Source organism: Aphelocoma coerulescens, chromosome 2, assembly GCF_041296385.1.
Source record: "Aphelocoma coerulescens isolate FSJ_1873_10779 chromosome 2, UR_Acoe_1.0, whole genome shotgun sequence".
Taxonomy (NCBI): domain Eukaryota; kingdom Metazoa; phylum Chordata; class Aves; order Passeriformes; family Corvidae; genus Aphelocoma; species Aphelocoma coerulescens.
In genome coordinates this window covers 4,325,309-4,340,569 of record NC_091015.1, presented here as the reverse complement: position 1 = coordinate 4,340,569, position 15,261 = coordinate 4,325,309, and the positions used below count along the sequence as shown (strand labels likewise).

The window sequence follows — 15,261 nt, the reverse complement described above, 5'->3', positions numbered from 1 at the left end:
CTGAGGGTGGGACAAGAGAGAAGTTTTTCTTTTTGCTGAGTGCAAAGCTCAAAACTCAAGGGGAAAACCATTGCAAGTAGCCTGAAGGTATATTAAACACAAAGTGTCCTCCCACTGAGAGTGTCCTGGGGTAGCCACTGGGAATGGCTCCTGTGTGGATAGCTGCAGTTCCCTTTAAATTACATGTCTTTGCTAAAGAAATGCCAAAAATTGGATGAACATGCCTAGTCAGAGCTGGAAGGACTTTGTGGGTGAGATCAAGCTGGCAGTCAGCAGGGGAGAAAGGAGAGGAAAACGATCCACCTAAAATACCCTCTATATTTGCTCTTCCTCTTCCTTTATCTCCTTTCCCTTTCTGACTTTCCCCTTTTGTTTGGGAGTGTCGTGCCTCGTTTGATACAATGCCTAGCACAGAGGGAAGCTGCTCTGGGCTGGTCCCTAAGCACCAGAGCAATAAATTAGGATGAATTGTAGTCTTTACTGCTGCTGCTTCAGCAGGACCTTGGCTCTGGCATAGGCAAGGTGCCTCCCTTAGGAGAAGTGACTCTCCCAGAGTGACGACACTCCCAGCATGGAGATCAGTCTTTGCAGGCTCTTACTGAGTAGGAAAAATACGTCTTCAGTGTCCTCTCCTGACTTGCTGTTTATCCTGGTGCAGGATCAGGAGAAGTGCTGATGGCTTTTCAGCTGATGGCAATGATATGATGAAAGAAAGGAGAAACACCAAGCAAAGCAATGTGTGATTTGTGAGTGTGAGGGGATGACCCCAACTTCCCAAAGATGTTTTTTCCATGGCTGTGCTCATCGAACCTCCTGCTCTGATTGCCCAAACAGACACATGGCCCCAGCTGAGCACAGTGCCCAGATCTACCCTAGGGAATGGGTTTGGGCTGATCTGCTCCGTTGGAAGGATTGATCCATTTAGTTTAAACAGAGAAAAATTTCCACTGTTTCAACACCTATCCTTTTCCTTCTAGTACCTTTCCTCTGCCTTCCTGCTAATGTGAAGTAGGACAGTGCAAAGGGCTGAAATGATGACTTTTTTTGGGTGTAAAATACATTGAAACTGAAACATGAGGGAAAAACAAACCAGGAACCTCTTGGCTTTTCCACTCCTTTGTGACGTTGACATGAACAAACCCGGGACAACAAGGTATTTTTAATATCAGGAAAAGGGTGGAATCTGCCACTGAGCAAAAAGCTGAAGGCTGTAAACACAAGCAGTTGAAGGATTGCTGCCGGTTGTGTCAGCAGGGCAACGTCAGTAATTAAAGGAAGATTGACACAGTTTGGATTTGTGCTAATGATTTATACCACAGCCTGGGGCAGGCATCTGATTTATTAGGCTCCATTCAGGAACACTATTGCGCTACACAGATTATCTAAATATCTCCCCCAAGATGCTGTCTTTAGGTCCCAATAGTGAATTAAAGGCTGTAGGATGAAAGGCCAAAAGCCACATGAAAGCTCCAGGCAGCACGAGGGTTGTAGGACAGAGCTGATCCAGTCTCTGCTGCTGGTGGGTTGTTGCCCTTCTGCCCCATCCCTGACCTGCACAGGGGTCTGCCAGGGCCAATTCTTCTTGAGTGAAGTTCTTGAGCTGAGTTTCCTTCAATCCTCCAAAACCTCCTCAGTAATGTGTTTCTTTCCCTTTCCTGGTGCCACTCATTGCTGGTGCAACACCTCAGTTTGCAGCTGAAGGACGTGCACAGATGTGATATCACTTAGCGGATCTGATCTGCGCATCTCCTCGTGAATGTGAACGTGTTATTCCTCACAGCTTCTCAGAAGCCTGGAGAGATGGATATCCTCATTCTGAGAGTGGGATGTCAGGTGGCAGTGCTCAGACCCTGTGTATCCATGTTCCTGAGCACTTCACTTAGGGCTCCTTGGAGAAAGTCAGAGGAGCTGGAGGTGTGGTCCGCCTCCTCCTCAGTGTTTGTGCAAACAGGAAGAATCACACCCTGGGAGTGTTTGGTTCTCTCTGTTGACTCTAAAGGAGGTGTTGAAGCCACAGAAAGTTTGTTGAGGTGGATCACTTTACAAATCTTCCATTCCCACTGAGATGAAAACTGGAATTCAGACTTTGCCGTGGCTCTTGGGTTGCTCTTAGGGGCAGGAAGCTTACAGGTAGGATAAACCTGTGTATGCAGATCTTCTAAAATCCTCTGCTCATTATAGCTCTGCTGCTTCTGATCAAAACAGTGCTTTCCTTTAAGATGGTTTCCATGTCCCAATGTGTCAGAACCATTTCACCTGCAGAGCTGAGCTTGTTCAGTGTGCAGTGGAAAAGGTGGGAGAGCAGGGGAGCTCCATTTCTGGGGACTAGGGAATGCCATTTATAGGGCATGTGAAGAAGGGTTGCCTCTGTTCCAGCAGCCGTTCCACTGTGTATTCTCAGGGCAGTCCAGTGTCCTTGTAGCCTTTCCTGAGGTTGTACTCCACCTTGGGCATGCCACAGACAGCTGGAATGGCTTTATGGTCTACTTGGAGAATATTTATTGAGTATTTCAGCTTTTGCTTCCTCCTAAGACAAGGGATCTGCTCAACAGAGCTGAACTGATGAGGTGAGTGTCTTTTGCCTCAGGCTAGAAATACTTAATATCACATGAAAGGGAACCAAGTGAGATGGAGCAAGGGCACATGTGTGTTTGTCTGTCTGTATCAGCTTATTTAAAACCTCGATAAAGAAGATAAACTCTCAGATTTAGAACTTTGCTTCCTCTGCAGAGGGGATTCACTGCAATGCTACTATAGGATAGCACCTTTTGCAGGAAATGGGAATGAAAATGCCTCGCTTTGGGGCGAGTCTCACTCCTTGTTGTGGACAAATTATCAAATGGATCTCCTCTGAGTTAGGTGGCACATGGGCTGCTCTCCCTTGTACACATAGGAGCAGTGTCCCTGTGTCCATGGGGTGCTTCTGCCCCATATCCAAGGTTTCCCAGAGGAACCACAGGCTAGACAGGATAACAGCAGCACTGAGGACCTGCTGCTGGCAGCCCTGGAGTGGGCTGTGGTGAGGAGATACAGTGCAGGCTGTGTTGCTGTGCCTTCCCTTGTGATGTTCTTCAGCCATGTAGGATTGGTCAGAAATTGCACCTCCCACTTGCTGTGCAGGCTGAATGGGAGAAGCTTAAAAAGCTTAATTACCTGCTGGCAATTAAGAATGAAGGGGACTGCCCCAAATACCTTATCCTTAGTTCTCCACTGCTGAGTTGTGGCAATAACATTTCTTTTGGGGCATTAGAAAGCAAAGGCAGATAATATATTAAATACCAGGATGGTATTTGCAGCCTGCAAAGGACAAGAGGGGCTGCTCTCAGCCTCTCCTCACTGTCTCCAGTGCAATCCTTCCAGGCTTGTCCTTCCCAAGTGTTGAGCAGAGCCTAAAAGCTCACACAGAACTGGATTTTGTGGTGGAAGAACAGTGTAGAGCTGGGTGTTGATGCAGGAGGGTGGGAAGGGACATGAGAGCAGCAGACTGAAGTGAGGCTCTGAAAATCTCCCAGCCATGAATGTGAAGAAACAGAGCAGAGCTGTGCCTGGAAGAGGGCTGAGGGCTGGGAGGATGGTGTGGGGATGGGGAGGTGGGTACTGCTATGCTCTGACTGCTCCTTTGAGTGTAGGTTTTGAGTGACAGGGAAAGTGCCCCAGTGTAAACAGCTTATTTGTGGTAGCTGAATAAAAATGCTCTTGGCTGCTGCCTCAGGTGCCAGTGTCAGATTTCTGCTCAAACCCAGCTCCATCCACAGCTTTGCCAGGTGGTGAGGAGTGGGGCTGGTCTCTGTAAAGACGTGATGCAATTTGCTTGAACCCACAAAGGGGGAATCATGTCCTTTGAAAATGCCTGTGTTGTTTTATAAAAGATTCTTGGTTTTCCACAGTCCTGTCATTTGAATGTGGTGGGGTTTTGTTGCTTTTGCTGTTGCAGAAAAAGGCAAATATAGGGTGTTGCTAAGGAAAGGGGAACGTGCTACACAGGCTGAGGGGTTGTACTGGCTAATTCCAAGACGGAATTTTTCTGGAATATCTTGTGCCTTCCAAAGCTAGAAGTACCAAACACATCCAGGTGGCAGCAAATCTCCTGTTCCTGGAAGCTGCCAGGTCTAGTGGTGCTCTTGATTTTAAGGCATAACCCACACACCTGGAGATTGCCCCCAGCCCCCTTTCTCAATACTTCTCCCTGTCCCAAGCATTGCTGCTGCCTTGTTTGGGCTCTAAGTCATCCCTCTCCAGGCTCCAGCCTTCCTCCCACAGCCAGGGCTTGCACAAAGGATACATCAGCGATGAGGGGTTTTATGTGAACCTTGAAAGAGGCTGGAAAGAATTGATTCAGCACAAGGAATGTGCTCCCTGGACTCCCTCTGCTCCCAGCTGTGATACCCTGGCGCGTGCTGCTGGTTGTGGTCAGCGTTGTACCACTGGAGCAGTGGCAGGAGAAGCTGTTCCCAGAAGAGGATGTAGCTTTGAAAGGGGTCTGGGAACTCCTCCTGAGGCTGTCAGCACCCTAAGGCTTCACCTGCAAAATCCCTCACGTATTAAAATTCCATGTCTGCTGTGCACAAAGCACCTGTCCAGAACTTATTGGACCTCCCTCCCCATGAAAATGTCTGTGGAGCAGAGGCTGCACTGCCTCAGCCCCTGCTTGGATCTCACACAGTTTCCTGAGTGGTGCATGGGTTTATAACCACACACTGCAGAGCGAGGGGTGGTTTAAACAACAGGCCACACAGACAGGCAAAAATGGTGCCACAAATTTCATATTTTAATTGTCTTTAACAGCACAACTGTTAAGTTGTCTGGTTGAGGGGGTGGTCAGTTTTATAGCAGAGGGGAATCACTGGGCTCTCTGGGGTTTTCACACTCATGATTGTGGTCTCAGAGGCTGGGCAGAGGCAGGGCAGGGCCTCAGTGTAAAAACAGACTTACTTTTACCTGTATCTGTGGATAATAATGAGTCACTGATGCAACTGTAAAAGCCCTGGTTGCAGTGAGGGACTTTTTCAGGGTGGGCCAGAACCTTTTCTAACCACCAGATATTTTGTCCACTTTTCCTTGTGCAGCAATTGAAAGGGAAGATCCTGGTGAAAGGCAAGAAGCTGAGCAGGCAGGAGGATCCCGTAAATGGGAACAACAACCTGGAGGCTGAGGATGTCTCTGATGAAGATGAAGCAGCTGAAATTGAAGATGAATCTGTGAAGACCAAGGTAGAGCAGAAGGGGAAGGTAAGTGAAAGAAGTAACCACTGGGAAATCACTTTTTAGATAGGTTTTGTACCACACCTAAAGAAAGAAACAAAGAAAATCAGTTGAAATACAATTTTTCATGTGTTCCCACCCAAGACAGGTCTCAGTGTGGTTTCAGCTACTCAGCTGGGGATGTAGAAGGGTGAATTGTTGAAATTGCTGGGGCTGAGGATCCTGGTGCTTGCTCAGCTTAATGATCTCTGTCCCAAGCACAAACAGAGATCTTACAGAGCCAGTCAAGCACAAAGGTTGGCTTCTTTCTCTAAAATGAGACTGCAGTGGGGACAGACCGTGTAGCATTTATGGAAGCAGTGGAAGGGCACATATTCAATCTCTGTCTTATTTCCAGAAATCTCTTTGTCATGGGACAGTCATGACTTTGGCTTTTGCAGTCTCATTTTGGGATACACCTGCACTGGCTGTTTGTTTCTGACCTGGAGGAGGGAAGATCTGTGGGGAAGGGGTGGTCAGTTACTAAAGCAATTTGTGTGATGATTTCTGGGAGGAAGAGGCTGGCCTTTACACAAGTGTTCTGCCCCATCATGTGAGGAAATGGATTTTTCCAGAGTTCATGTCCTTGTGAAGCCCATATCCCTCACAGAGTGGGTTCATAGGTGACACAGACACATTCAGCCCCACTGATGGCAAAACTGATTGGTGTTGCTTCTGGACCTGTCTAATCTGTGCTTCTCTGTGATGATTTGCTCACTCTTTGAGGGTCTTACTTATCTCTCTGATCTCTAGTCAATAACATGTACATTATTTTGACATCTGTCATTTTATCTTCTTGCCCCTGGTGGGAGCTGGGGACTCTCACTTGCACCAGTGAATGTGGCTGTGGAGTTGGAGTCATCAAAGCATTGTGAGAACTCCCTAGTTCAAGGGGGAAAAGCCCAAGCTCTGGGAAGGCCAAAACATCCTTCTGTTCCCTTTATTTCCAAGTTTGCATGCCTGGGACCAGGACAGTATGGAAGAGTCATTGTTAAGGCTGTGTTATAAGGTTTAGCACCTGGAGACAGACATGGGTGCTGAAATACAAGTGACCCTGCAGAGAGCAGTGGGAAGAGCATCCTACCAACAGAGGGGGAATTCTTTTCCACCCTTTCCTGCACAGGGTGACACAGAGGGCACACCAGCAGCCACTGAGTGTTGAGAGTGTGCATCCTTTCCATGTGAAAAGGTGGAGAAGAGAAGCCCCAAGGGTCCTACAGAGAAAACACGATTACCACTTCTGAGCACGACAGCAAAAACTCCCCACAAACCTCTTGCTCTCCTGTTTCTAGAGTGACACCTTGAAGCTGGCTAAGGAGCTGTCAGACACAGTTGTCTACTGCAAGAGTGTCCATTTTGAAGGCTTTGATGACCCAAACCATCCTCGGGCTTTCTACGAGATGTCATCATTCTCGGAGAGCAAAGCTCTGAAACTGGCCCAGGAGTCTGGTGCGTGTGTTCTGCCCTCCTCTGTCCCTGTTCCCCAAAAACAGACAGCTGCTGGTGGAAAAGGCATCCCAAAGACATGGGTTATGATCTCTTTGGTCATGCATGTTACTGAGAAACAGTGTGAAGAACTTAATATCCTCAGGGCTGTTACCAAGAAGGGCATTTTTGCAGGTGGTTCTCATTCAGCCAGACTTGCCAGGCAGAGGGGAACACACAGCAGCAGCAAGAAGAGATAGAAGTAGCCCCATCACTGAAAGGGCCATTTTCTTCTGGTTTTTTCTTTCTCTGTAGGAACCAGTTTTATTCATCACAACATCAGGCACCTGAGCCGTATCTACCCTGCAGGCTGGAGGACGGATTCTTCCAACTACAGCCCCGTGGACTTGTGGAATGTCGGCTGCCAGATCGGTGGGTGTCTCTGGGAGGCTGGAGGGGCTCACCTGTCTGGGTCACCCATGACCTGGCTGTGGAGGGGCTTCAGCTGAAGCAGAATCTCAAGCCCTTTGCAGCTGGAGGCTCAGCAGTCACTGGGAGAAGCCAGCTTTCCAAACAATGCCCAGTGACTTTCCATAGACCATCTTCTGGCTCACCACAAATCCACTAGGAGAGGCTTTTCTGCACATTAATGTGCAAATCCCTGCAATTTCACTGTCAGCAGAGTTACTGCCATTTAAAAAACAGGGAGGGAGCATGAACTCTGTGGGTCCTGCAGGTAGCACCCCTTGCCCTGCCTGGATGCTGGACAGTCCTTGGGAGGCACCATCAGTTCCCTTGGGGTACAGTAAGGGCAGACCTGCATGCCTTATCTGACCTGAATTCAGTATTTGGACACCCAAAATAAGATTTTTCAGAAGCCCTGAGTATTTGCAGCTCCCAGTAAAACCAGTGTACTGCAGTTATCAAAGTCTTGCTGCAGGTGGAAAAGTAGGGGAGTGCCTTAAAATGCTTTCAGCCTTCAAATATGACAGGGTGTGAAGGACCCAGGACCAGGATAAATTTTTGTGTCTTAAGAGATGTCTTAGATTTTGCTAAGGATGTCAAAATCATCGTGGAGGAAATCAAGGGAGCACTGAGGAGCTGCTGGGGCCCACATGCACTCCCTGTGTGATGTCAGTGAGGCTGTTCACAGAGAGTGTTCCAGGTTTTACATCAAGGCCTTTAAAAAAGATATTGACAAATTGGGAACAATACAAGGAATGTGCTTGGTGTTAGGACACCAGTGAAGCTTGATCTATTTTGGGCAGCAGACAATAAAGAGGTGATTTGATCACAGCTTCTGTGCTGCCACCTGAGGAGTTCAGACAATGAGGAGCTCTCCAGTCCAAACAGAGGCATCGATGCCCCTCGGAATGGCAAATGAAAACAGGCAGATCTGGGCTGGAAAGGAGGTTTTATAATGAGGCTAAATAACCAGAGAAGTTATCTGAGGGATTTGCTGGCTTCACTGCAGGAGAGAGCTCCTTCAGTAGAGAAATGAAGAGATTTATCTAAAAGATGCAGTTGCTCTAGGTGGCATAAATTCCATGTAGGACAATTTTTGATCCTGGGGAAGGCAGGATGGCTGTAATGGCTCCTCCTGTCTCTGTCATCTCTGAATGCAAGAAATCCTCAGTGCTAGCAGGCTGTGAGGGTCAGAGTTTACCACTGCTCTTTGAAGCGTGAAAAAGCCAATGTTTATGTCCATGAAGTGCAGTTTCATGGAACAGAATTAGCATGAAAAGATTCCTATTGATTTATCTGAGTGACTGAAGTTATTTATTTATGTTGCAGTTGCCCTAAATTTCCAGACAGCAGGCACAGAAATGGATGTGTACCAGGGTCGGTTCCAGGACAATGGGTTTTCTGGGTATGTCTTAAAGCCGGAATTCCTCCGGGATGAGCAAACCAAATTCAATCCAAAATCCATCACAGAAGGAACATGGGGGACAAAGAAGAGGCTCCTGCTTAAAGTAAGAATAGAAATCAGAAAACATCTCAGTAACATCCACTTTTGGGGGGGGGGGGGGCATGTAGGTTCTACCTTCTCCTTCTTCTGATCCTTTTTTGCAATGTTGTCCTAACCCTGCTGATTTCCCACATCTGGGGGCTCTCATGGACTTGGATCCTCCAGGGATCTACTGACATGTTTAATGTTGGGCAATAGGTTAATGACAATATTCGCTGTCGTTCCAGAACCGTGCAGGCAGACATGCAATCAGCAGTCACCTCTGGTGTTCCCAAATGCCAGCTGATCACTGTGGGGACAGTCAGAAAAGTTGTCTGTCCCAGACAACTGGGCTGGAGCTAGGTTCCTTAGGTGCTTTAGCTCATGACAGCTTCCTGTGAAGGATGTCACAGCACCGGCTCTGAAATGACAGCACCAGCCTCTCACAGCAGATCCTGCACTCCTGGGGAAGGAGAGGGAATTTTCCAGGCAGCCCCCCCTCCTAGTGATGTCCTGACCTCTTCCTCTGTTTCCTCCACAGATAATCTCTGGTCAGCAGCTGCCAAAGGTGAACAAGAGCAAAAACTCCATTGTGGATCCCAAGGTAACGATAGAGATCCATGGTGTCCAGCAGGACAACAACAAGAAGCAGACCAAAGTCATCGAAAACAATGGTGAGGGGGTTTCCTCCAAGCTGTGCTCCCATGAGCAGGAACCCTTTTCTGTTCCTTGGCAAGACTGCTGCCCTGTGGCCAGACCTGCCCGGGGCACCCAAGCCTGCCCCCACTAAGCAGATACACGAGGTGTTATTCTTCTTCTGTTGTTTGGAGACAGAAATTCCCTGTAAAACAACATCAGCCACGTGAGTTCTTTGGGGCTGGCTGCCAGATTTGCAGAGCTAGCGCTTTGGAAGTGCTCTTTACCCCAAAGCAGTTGGATTTGACCTGGGGTGCAGAGGTTCTCACCAGGATCTTCCCAGAGGAAGCTTCTTGTGGGGCTGATTGTATCCTGACAATGTCACAAACTCACAAAGGACTGATGTTGCAGGGAACTTCAGAGCTCTCTGTTCCAGCCTCTGTCTAAAGTAGGGCCATACAAAGTTTACTCAAACTGCTCAGGGTGTTGCCCAGATGAAATCTGAATATCTCAAAAGTTGGAGGGCCATTTCTTATCAGTCAGACATGGCTGTGACTCCCCTCTGTGCGGTGAGGGTTTGAATATTATGGCCTTCTGCACAAACACACACGCTCTGCTTTTCTGTGTGGAGTAAGAGCCAAGCACTGGAAAGCTGGTGCATATTTTCCTGCCTGCTAACAATGTTTCCCTTTTCCTCTTTCCTGTTTGAATAAACCTGGCCTGGCTCCTAAATCTCACGGCCATTTCCGTCACCTACAATAATTTTTCTAGCCTGTCAAGTGAAAGTTGTGTAGGGAACGTTTCAGACTTGCCAGGCCTGTTGCTCAGGGCTGCTGAGCACTCCCAGCCCCACGGCCAGCCCTTGGCTGGCAGGGGCAATACTAGAGTGAGGCTGGAATGATAAGTGCTGCCTTGTGGAAAGCAAATCAAACGATGAAAACACCCCTGATGGAAAGGGGCAGCTGCAGAGAGGGGTTTGCCTGTCATGGGCTGGGGTTTCAGGTGTGTGACCACGCTTCAGCTGCTCACCTGGTTTGGTGTTTTACAGTTGGACTCAATGGACTCGGGGGTCTTTTCCAAGCTAAATGATGCTGTGATTCTCTGTTGGTGGGACTGAACCAGGGTGTGGCACACACAGATCAGGTCACAAACAGTGGAGCTGTGGAGCTTGATGGGCTGTGGGAACCTGCTGGCTCTGCAGCTCTGAGCATCTCGCTGTGGCACTGAGATGAGCTGAGAATCCCCCACTGCTGCCACTACAGTGAAACCTGCTGTGCCAGGACCAGTGACTTAACCTCAACTTTCATTTCTGCTCCCATGGAATCAGCAACACTTTTTTTCCCGAGGATGGAGGGTGTCAATGTGTTCACTAAGCAGTACAGTCGATTTAATCCTATAGAAGTCCAAATAAAGTGTCCCAGCACACCACAGGTATTTTGCACTGGCACAAGTCCACAGGCACATCTCAGCACCTTCAGGGCCAGATGAAAGATCCCTGTCTCCTGCTGAATCACAAACCCTGCATGACCAGCAGGCTCCAGGTGACATTTTGCTGTCCTTGGTCTCTGCTTTGCACAGGCAGCAGGGTTTCCAGCAGGATGTCCTCTCCTGTTTGCTTCTGGGGAGTGGTTTATTGACACTGCACCTGCCATGACCTGGAGAGAGAGCCCTGAGCTTGTTCTACATTTCTTGTGTGTTGGTCTCAGTTTTGTTTGCTTTGTGATTCTGGACCACATGATCCTTATCCAAACTTGATGATGCTTTTTGTAATCAGACACTCCTCATTAACTTTTCTTGCAGACAGGGAAATTGGGGCACAGGGTGGTGGTCAGATGGGTGTGTCTCAAGCTGTTGGAGAGGCTTAAGGCCCCAGAAGGCTGTCTCAACACAAAAGCACAGCTTTCCTCTCTTCCCTCCCCTGGTTTAGGGCTGTAAAAGTTTGCATCTGGTCCAACAGCAACCAAAGACATCCATGTACCAGCCAGCAAAAGCCTGTGGAGCAGAGCTGAGTTCCTCCCCTCTCCGGCTCCTCACTCCTTTCTAGGACCAAGTTCTGCAGTGAACAGCCCAAGCTGAAGGATTTGTTAGTTCCAAGTAGCAAATCACAATATCAAAGCTGGGAACAAGGGTCTTGGCACCTCCTGAGAGCCTTGGTCTGGGTCAAATTAGGTTGACAGTCAGGAAAAGTCTCCATCCATTTGCAAACACCTCGGACCACCATTCTTACTGCCGACATCTCTGACCTCCGTTCTTGTCTATGTTCCCCAGGCTTTAACCCAAACTGGAACGAAGAGTTTACATTTGACATTGAGGTCCCTGCACTTGCCCTGGTCCGGTTTGTGGTGGAAGACTTTGACATGTCGACCAAGAATGACTTCATCGGGCAGTACACCCTTCCCTTCACCAGTCTGAAGCAAGGTAAGGCTCTGCTCTCTGCACCTCACAGCCAGTGAGCCCTTTGGGAAGCTCCAGTGTCCTGGAGGAGTGGTCTAGATCAATCACAGCTTGGGTCAGAATGGATTTTTTGGGCAGCTGTTAATACTGTCTCTGGGGAAGGGTTCCCCTTGTCACCAGAGGCCTTGGGAATGTTGCTACCCACCCTCAGAGCTGTGCCCCTGGGACCTGCCTGTTCAGGATCTTGTGGGAAACTGGGAACAAAATGCTCTGAGACTGGGAGATGTTTGTGCAGGGTCCTGGCAAACGTTAGCAAATACTTCTCCAACTGGACTAAAGGCCATTTTCCATCTGGGTCTGCTTCCAGGTTATCGCCACATCCATCTCCTGACCAAGAATGGAGACCCGTACTCCTCCTCCACCCTCTTTGTGTATGTCAATATCCAGGACTCTGAGTGGCAGCCTGGCTCCTCCAGGCCACAGTGAGCCTCCTTACAGACCTGGAAGGAATTCAGTGTGTGAACTCTGCCAGTGCCAGGGTCAGTCCCCAGCACCTTCCCTGGAGCAGCACTCGGTGCTCCGTAGGACCCCTGATGTGAAACAGCCATCGACCTTCTCCCTGCTGCGTGCTGGAAACATCCTAATGCTGCTGTTGAAATTAATCCTTTTGTACCTATTCGACCAATCCAGCTGTGGTTTTAGTTCACTTTATTTAGATTTTTTTAATGTTGCTTTTAGCGAGAGGATAGGGACTCCTTTTTAGTGAAGTACAGCCCTTGGGTTGGGCTCGGTCAGGCATCTGGGCAAAGCACCCAACATCTGTGCAAGGAAAAGTCGCCCTCAGCACTGCAATCAGTGGCCAGGTGCCAGGTGACTTCTTGCAACTGCAGGTGTCAGCCATCTCTCAGCATATGAAGTCCTAAACAGGGACACGATTCCCCTTCTTTCTGTTACAGATTAAAAAAGAAAGCTGCACTACAAAGGCCCGTGTTATGTAACCCGAGTTTCCTTTTGTGTTGTAATAAAAAATACATGAGCACTACTCTGCCTGTGTGCCTGGCTCTTGGCCAGGCCACTTTGCATTCAAAGCCTGCCTCTCATCCTGTGAAGGAGAAAGAAGCTGCTGAACAGCAGATTTCCCTCTGACCCAAAGTGAAACCCACTCAAAGGGACCTCAGAGAATGTGTTTTGCCAGAGACAGTGGAAACACGCTCAACTGACAGCAAGGCTTTTTTTTTTTTTTAAATACAGTAAAACTTTGTGTTTTTACAGAAAAATGTCATTTTTTAACAGAGAGGAAGTAGATGTTTTAAGTGCTAGCAGGTCCCAGTTGCACTGTAGAGGTAACCCAGCACAAGAGTGTTTTGAAAACAACACAGTATTTATGGTGACGAGTGATTTGTCTTCAAGTAGAGCTACAGAGTTAAGGGAATGTTATTGAAATAAAATAATATATATTTTGAAGTGCCAATTGTGTTACTAACAGTATGTTAGACTATTAAAAGTTTAAAAAAAGTTCTGGAAGAGTTCAATTACTTGTTGCCATTTGCCTCTTTGTCCTACTTGAATGCAACATACATGAATTTGGAGATTGACCTGCTTAATTTCTTAAGTTGTCAGACTTTCTGGGGGTTTTAATCCCTGGTGGTGAAGATGAGGGGCTGATACCAAAGATGTTATTGTCCTTTTAAACATATTCCAGTCAGCTTATTTTTTGAATCCACAATATCCTGGCTTTAGTGATCTTAGGCCTATTGCAAAGCTGGGTCTCTTTTAGTCCTCCATGGAGTTTGCTGTGCTGCAGTAAATGTTGCTGGACACATTGATTTTCCTCTTCACTACAATACCCTGTGATGTTGTAAACCATTGCCAGATTAAATGTGAATTAAACCCACACCTCAAAGGCTGATACTGCATTAGCCACCAGCAGGTGGAAGAGCTCAGGAGTGGCCAGCGAGGCAGAGCACAGGGCCCTGCAGTGACGTGGGCTAGCCCAGCTCCCCTCTGGGATGGGACACGTTGTTTGAGACACATTGGAAGGCCAAGGATGGAACATCCTTGAATCCCACCCAGGGACAGCCTGCATTTGGTCCCTGCCCCCAGTGTGCTCTCAGCATTTTGTTTTAGGGAGCCATGGGATGAAGACCATAGGTGAAGGTGGTCAGAAGTGGTCCTGCCCCCTCACTTGTCTCAGCACCAGCTCTTGTGGGGAAAGTTAGAAAGAAAGTCTTCCCTGTGAGGGCAGACAGGCACTGGGAGAGGTTTCCCAGAGGAGTTGTGGATGCCCCATCTCTGAAAATGTTCCAGGCCACTTGGGCTGGGGCTCTGAGCAACCTGGGATAGAGGAAGGTGTCCCTGCCCATGGAACTGGATGATCTTTAAGGTCCCTCCCAGTGCAAACCATTCAGTGATTGTGTGACTCTGTGAAGTCAGATCAGCCTGCTGGGTTGGCTGTGAACACATTATTTGCATTTTTGGGGTGGCAGGATTAGATTTCAGTCGGATTATTGAGCTAAAGCCCTCACCTGCCTGCTGTGGCCGGCACTAGAGAAGCAGGGAACCAGGATGCCAGGGTCAGGGTGGGCTTGGATTGATTGCACAGAGAGGCTGGGTTTTCCTCTGCCTGTTGTGCAGTTAAATGAAGGTAGGAGGCAAAACCCATGGGAAGAGAAAACATCCCTCATCAGGTAGGAACAGCTGGGGGAAAGCTGCTATAGCCAGGTGGGAAAGGAGAGATGGAGATGGGATGGGCAGAGCATGATAACAATGCTGCAAGGTCTTCTCTCTCCCCTAAGGAAGGGACATGATCCCTGTTGTTATTAAGTGAGCTCATCTCTGAGCAGATTAGGAAGTGGTGGAGCCCCCACAGGAGGGAAGAGCTCTGGGGAAAAGAGCAGCAGAAACAGAACATTGGCACTAACATCACAGCAAAAGGCATGGAAGGGAGGAGGTGAGAGAGGATCTTTGCTTTAGAGATCAGAGGCAGGGAGTAAAAGCAACTCTCCCATGAGGAGAGCAGCAGCACTTTCCATCAGGCCCAGATATCAGGAGGCTCCGTGGTCTGTGAAATCCCAGGCTGGTTTCTGAGTGCTGGCAGGAGCACTCCACTTGTGTTGGTGATCCTGGTGGCCACAGGAATGAAAACAATTTGTAGCAAACTGGCCTAATCTCCCTAATCTGACTATATTTTTTCTGGTCTTCATTTGATTGTGTGAAGCTCGTTAGGCCCACAGGTAGGTGGCATTCCTGCATCTTACTGAGGAGCACAGGCAATTCATTAGTTTGGGAGCTGTCAGCACTCCCCAGTGGGGCAAGGCAAATATTGCTGATACCAGCAGTGCCAACAGAGGTTGAAATGTGGGTAATGTGCACTGATTGCATCTCGTGTGAACACAACAGGAGCAATCACACAGGTAATTCAGCTGATTTACGTCTCTGCTTGATGCTTAACTTACTCTGCACAGGGGATTTCAGTGGATTTTGGGCTGGACCCTCAAGCAGAAATGGGATGAAGTGGTGGCAGGAACATAATGGGGGTTATCTGATGTTAGTACCAATTCTTAAACACAAAGTTCTATTCAGAAGACCCCGTCACCTGGAGGTCCCTGCTGCAGCCCA

General features: G+C 48.3%; 1 protein-coding gene across 2 annotated transcripts in view; it reads left to right on the top strand.

The window, feature by feature from the left end:
- PLCD1 (phospholipase C delta 1) overlaps positions 1-13,175 on the top strand; it is a 50,754-nt gene extending 37,579 nt beyond the window's left edge. For both annotated transcript variants that reach the window (XM_069006315.1, XM_069006314.1), the window contains exons 9-15: positions 5,067-5,228; positions 6,533-6,689; positions 6,981-7,097; positions 8,460-8,638; positions 9,155-9,287; positions 11,518-11,667; positions 12,011-13,175. In XM_069006315.1, coding sequence (XP_068862416.1) covers positions 5,067-5,228; positions 6,533-6,689; positions 6,981-7,097; positions 8,460-8,638; positions 9,155-9,287; positions 11,518-11,667; positions 12,011-12,129 — 1,017 coding nt within the window. In that variant the 3' untranslated portion in view covers positions 12,130-13,175. The remainder of the gene's footprint in view (positions 1-5,066; positions 5,229-6,532; positions 6,690-6,980; positions 7,098-8,459; positions 8,639-9,154; positions 9,288-11,517; positions 11,668-12,010) is intronic.
- The last annotated feature ends 2,086 nt before the right edge of the window (positions 13,176-15,261 follow it).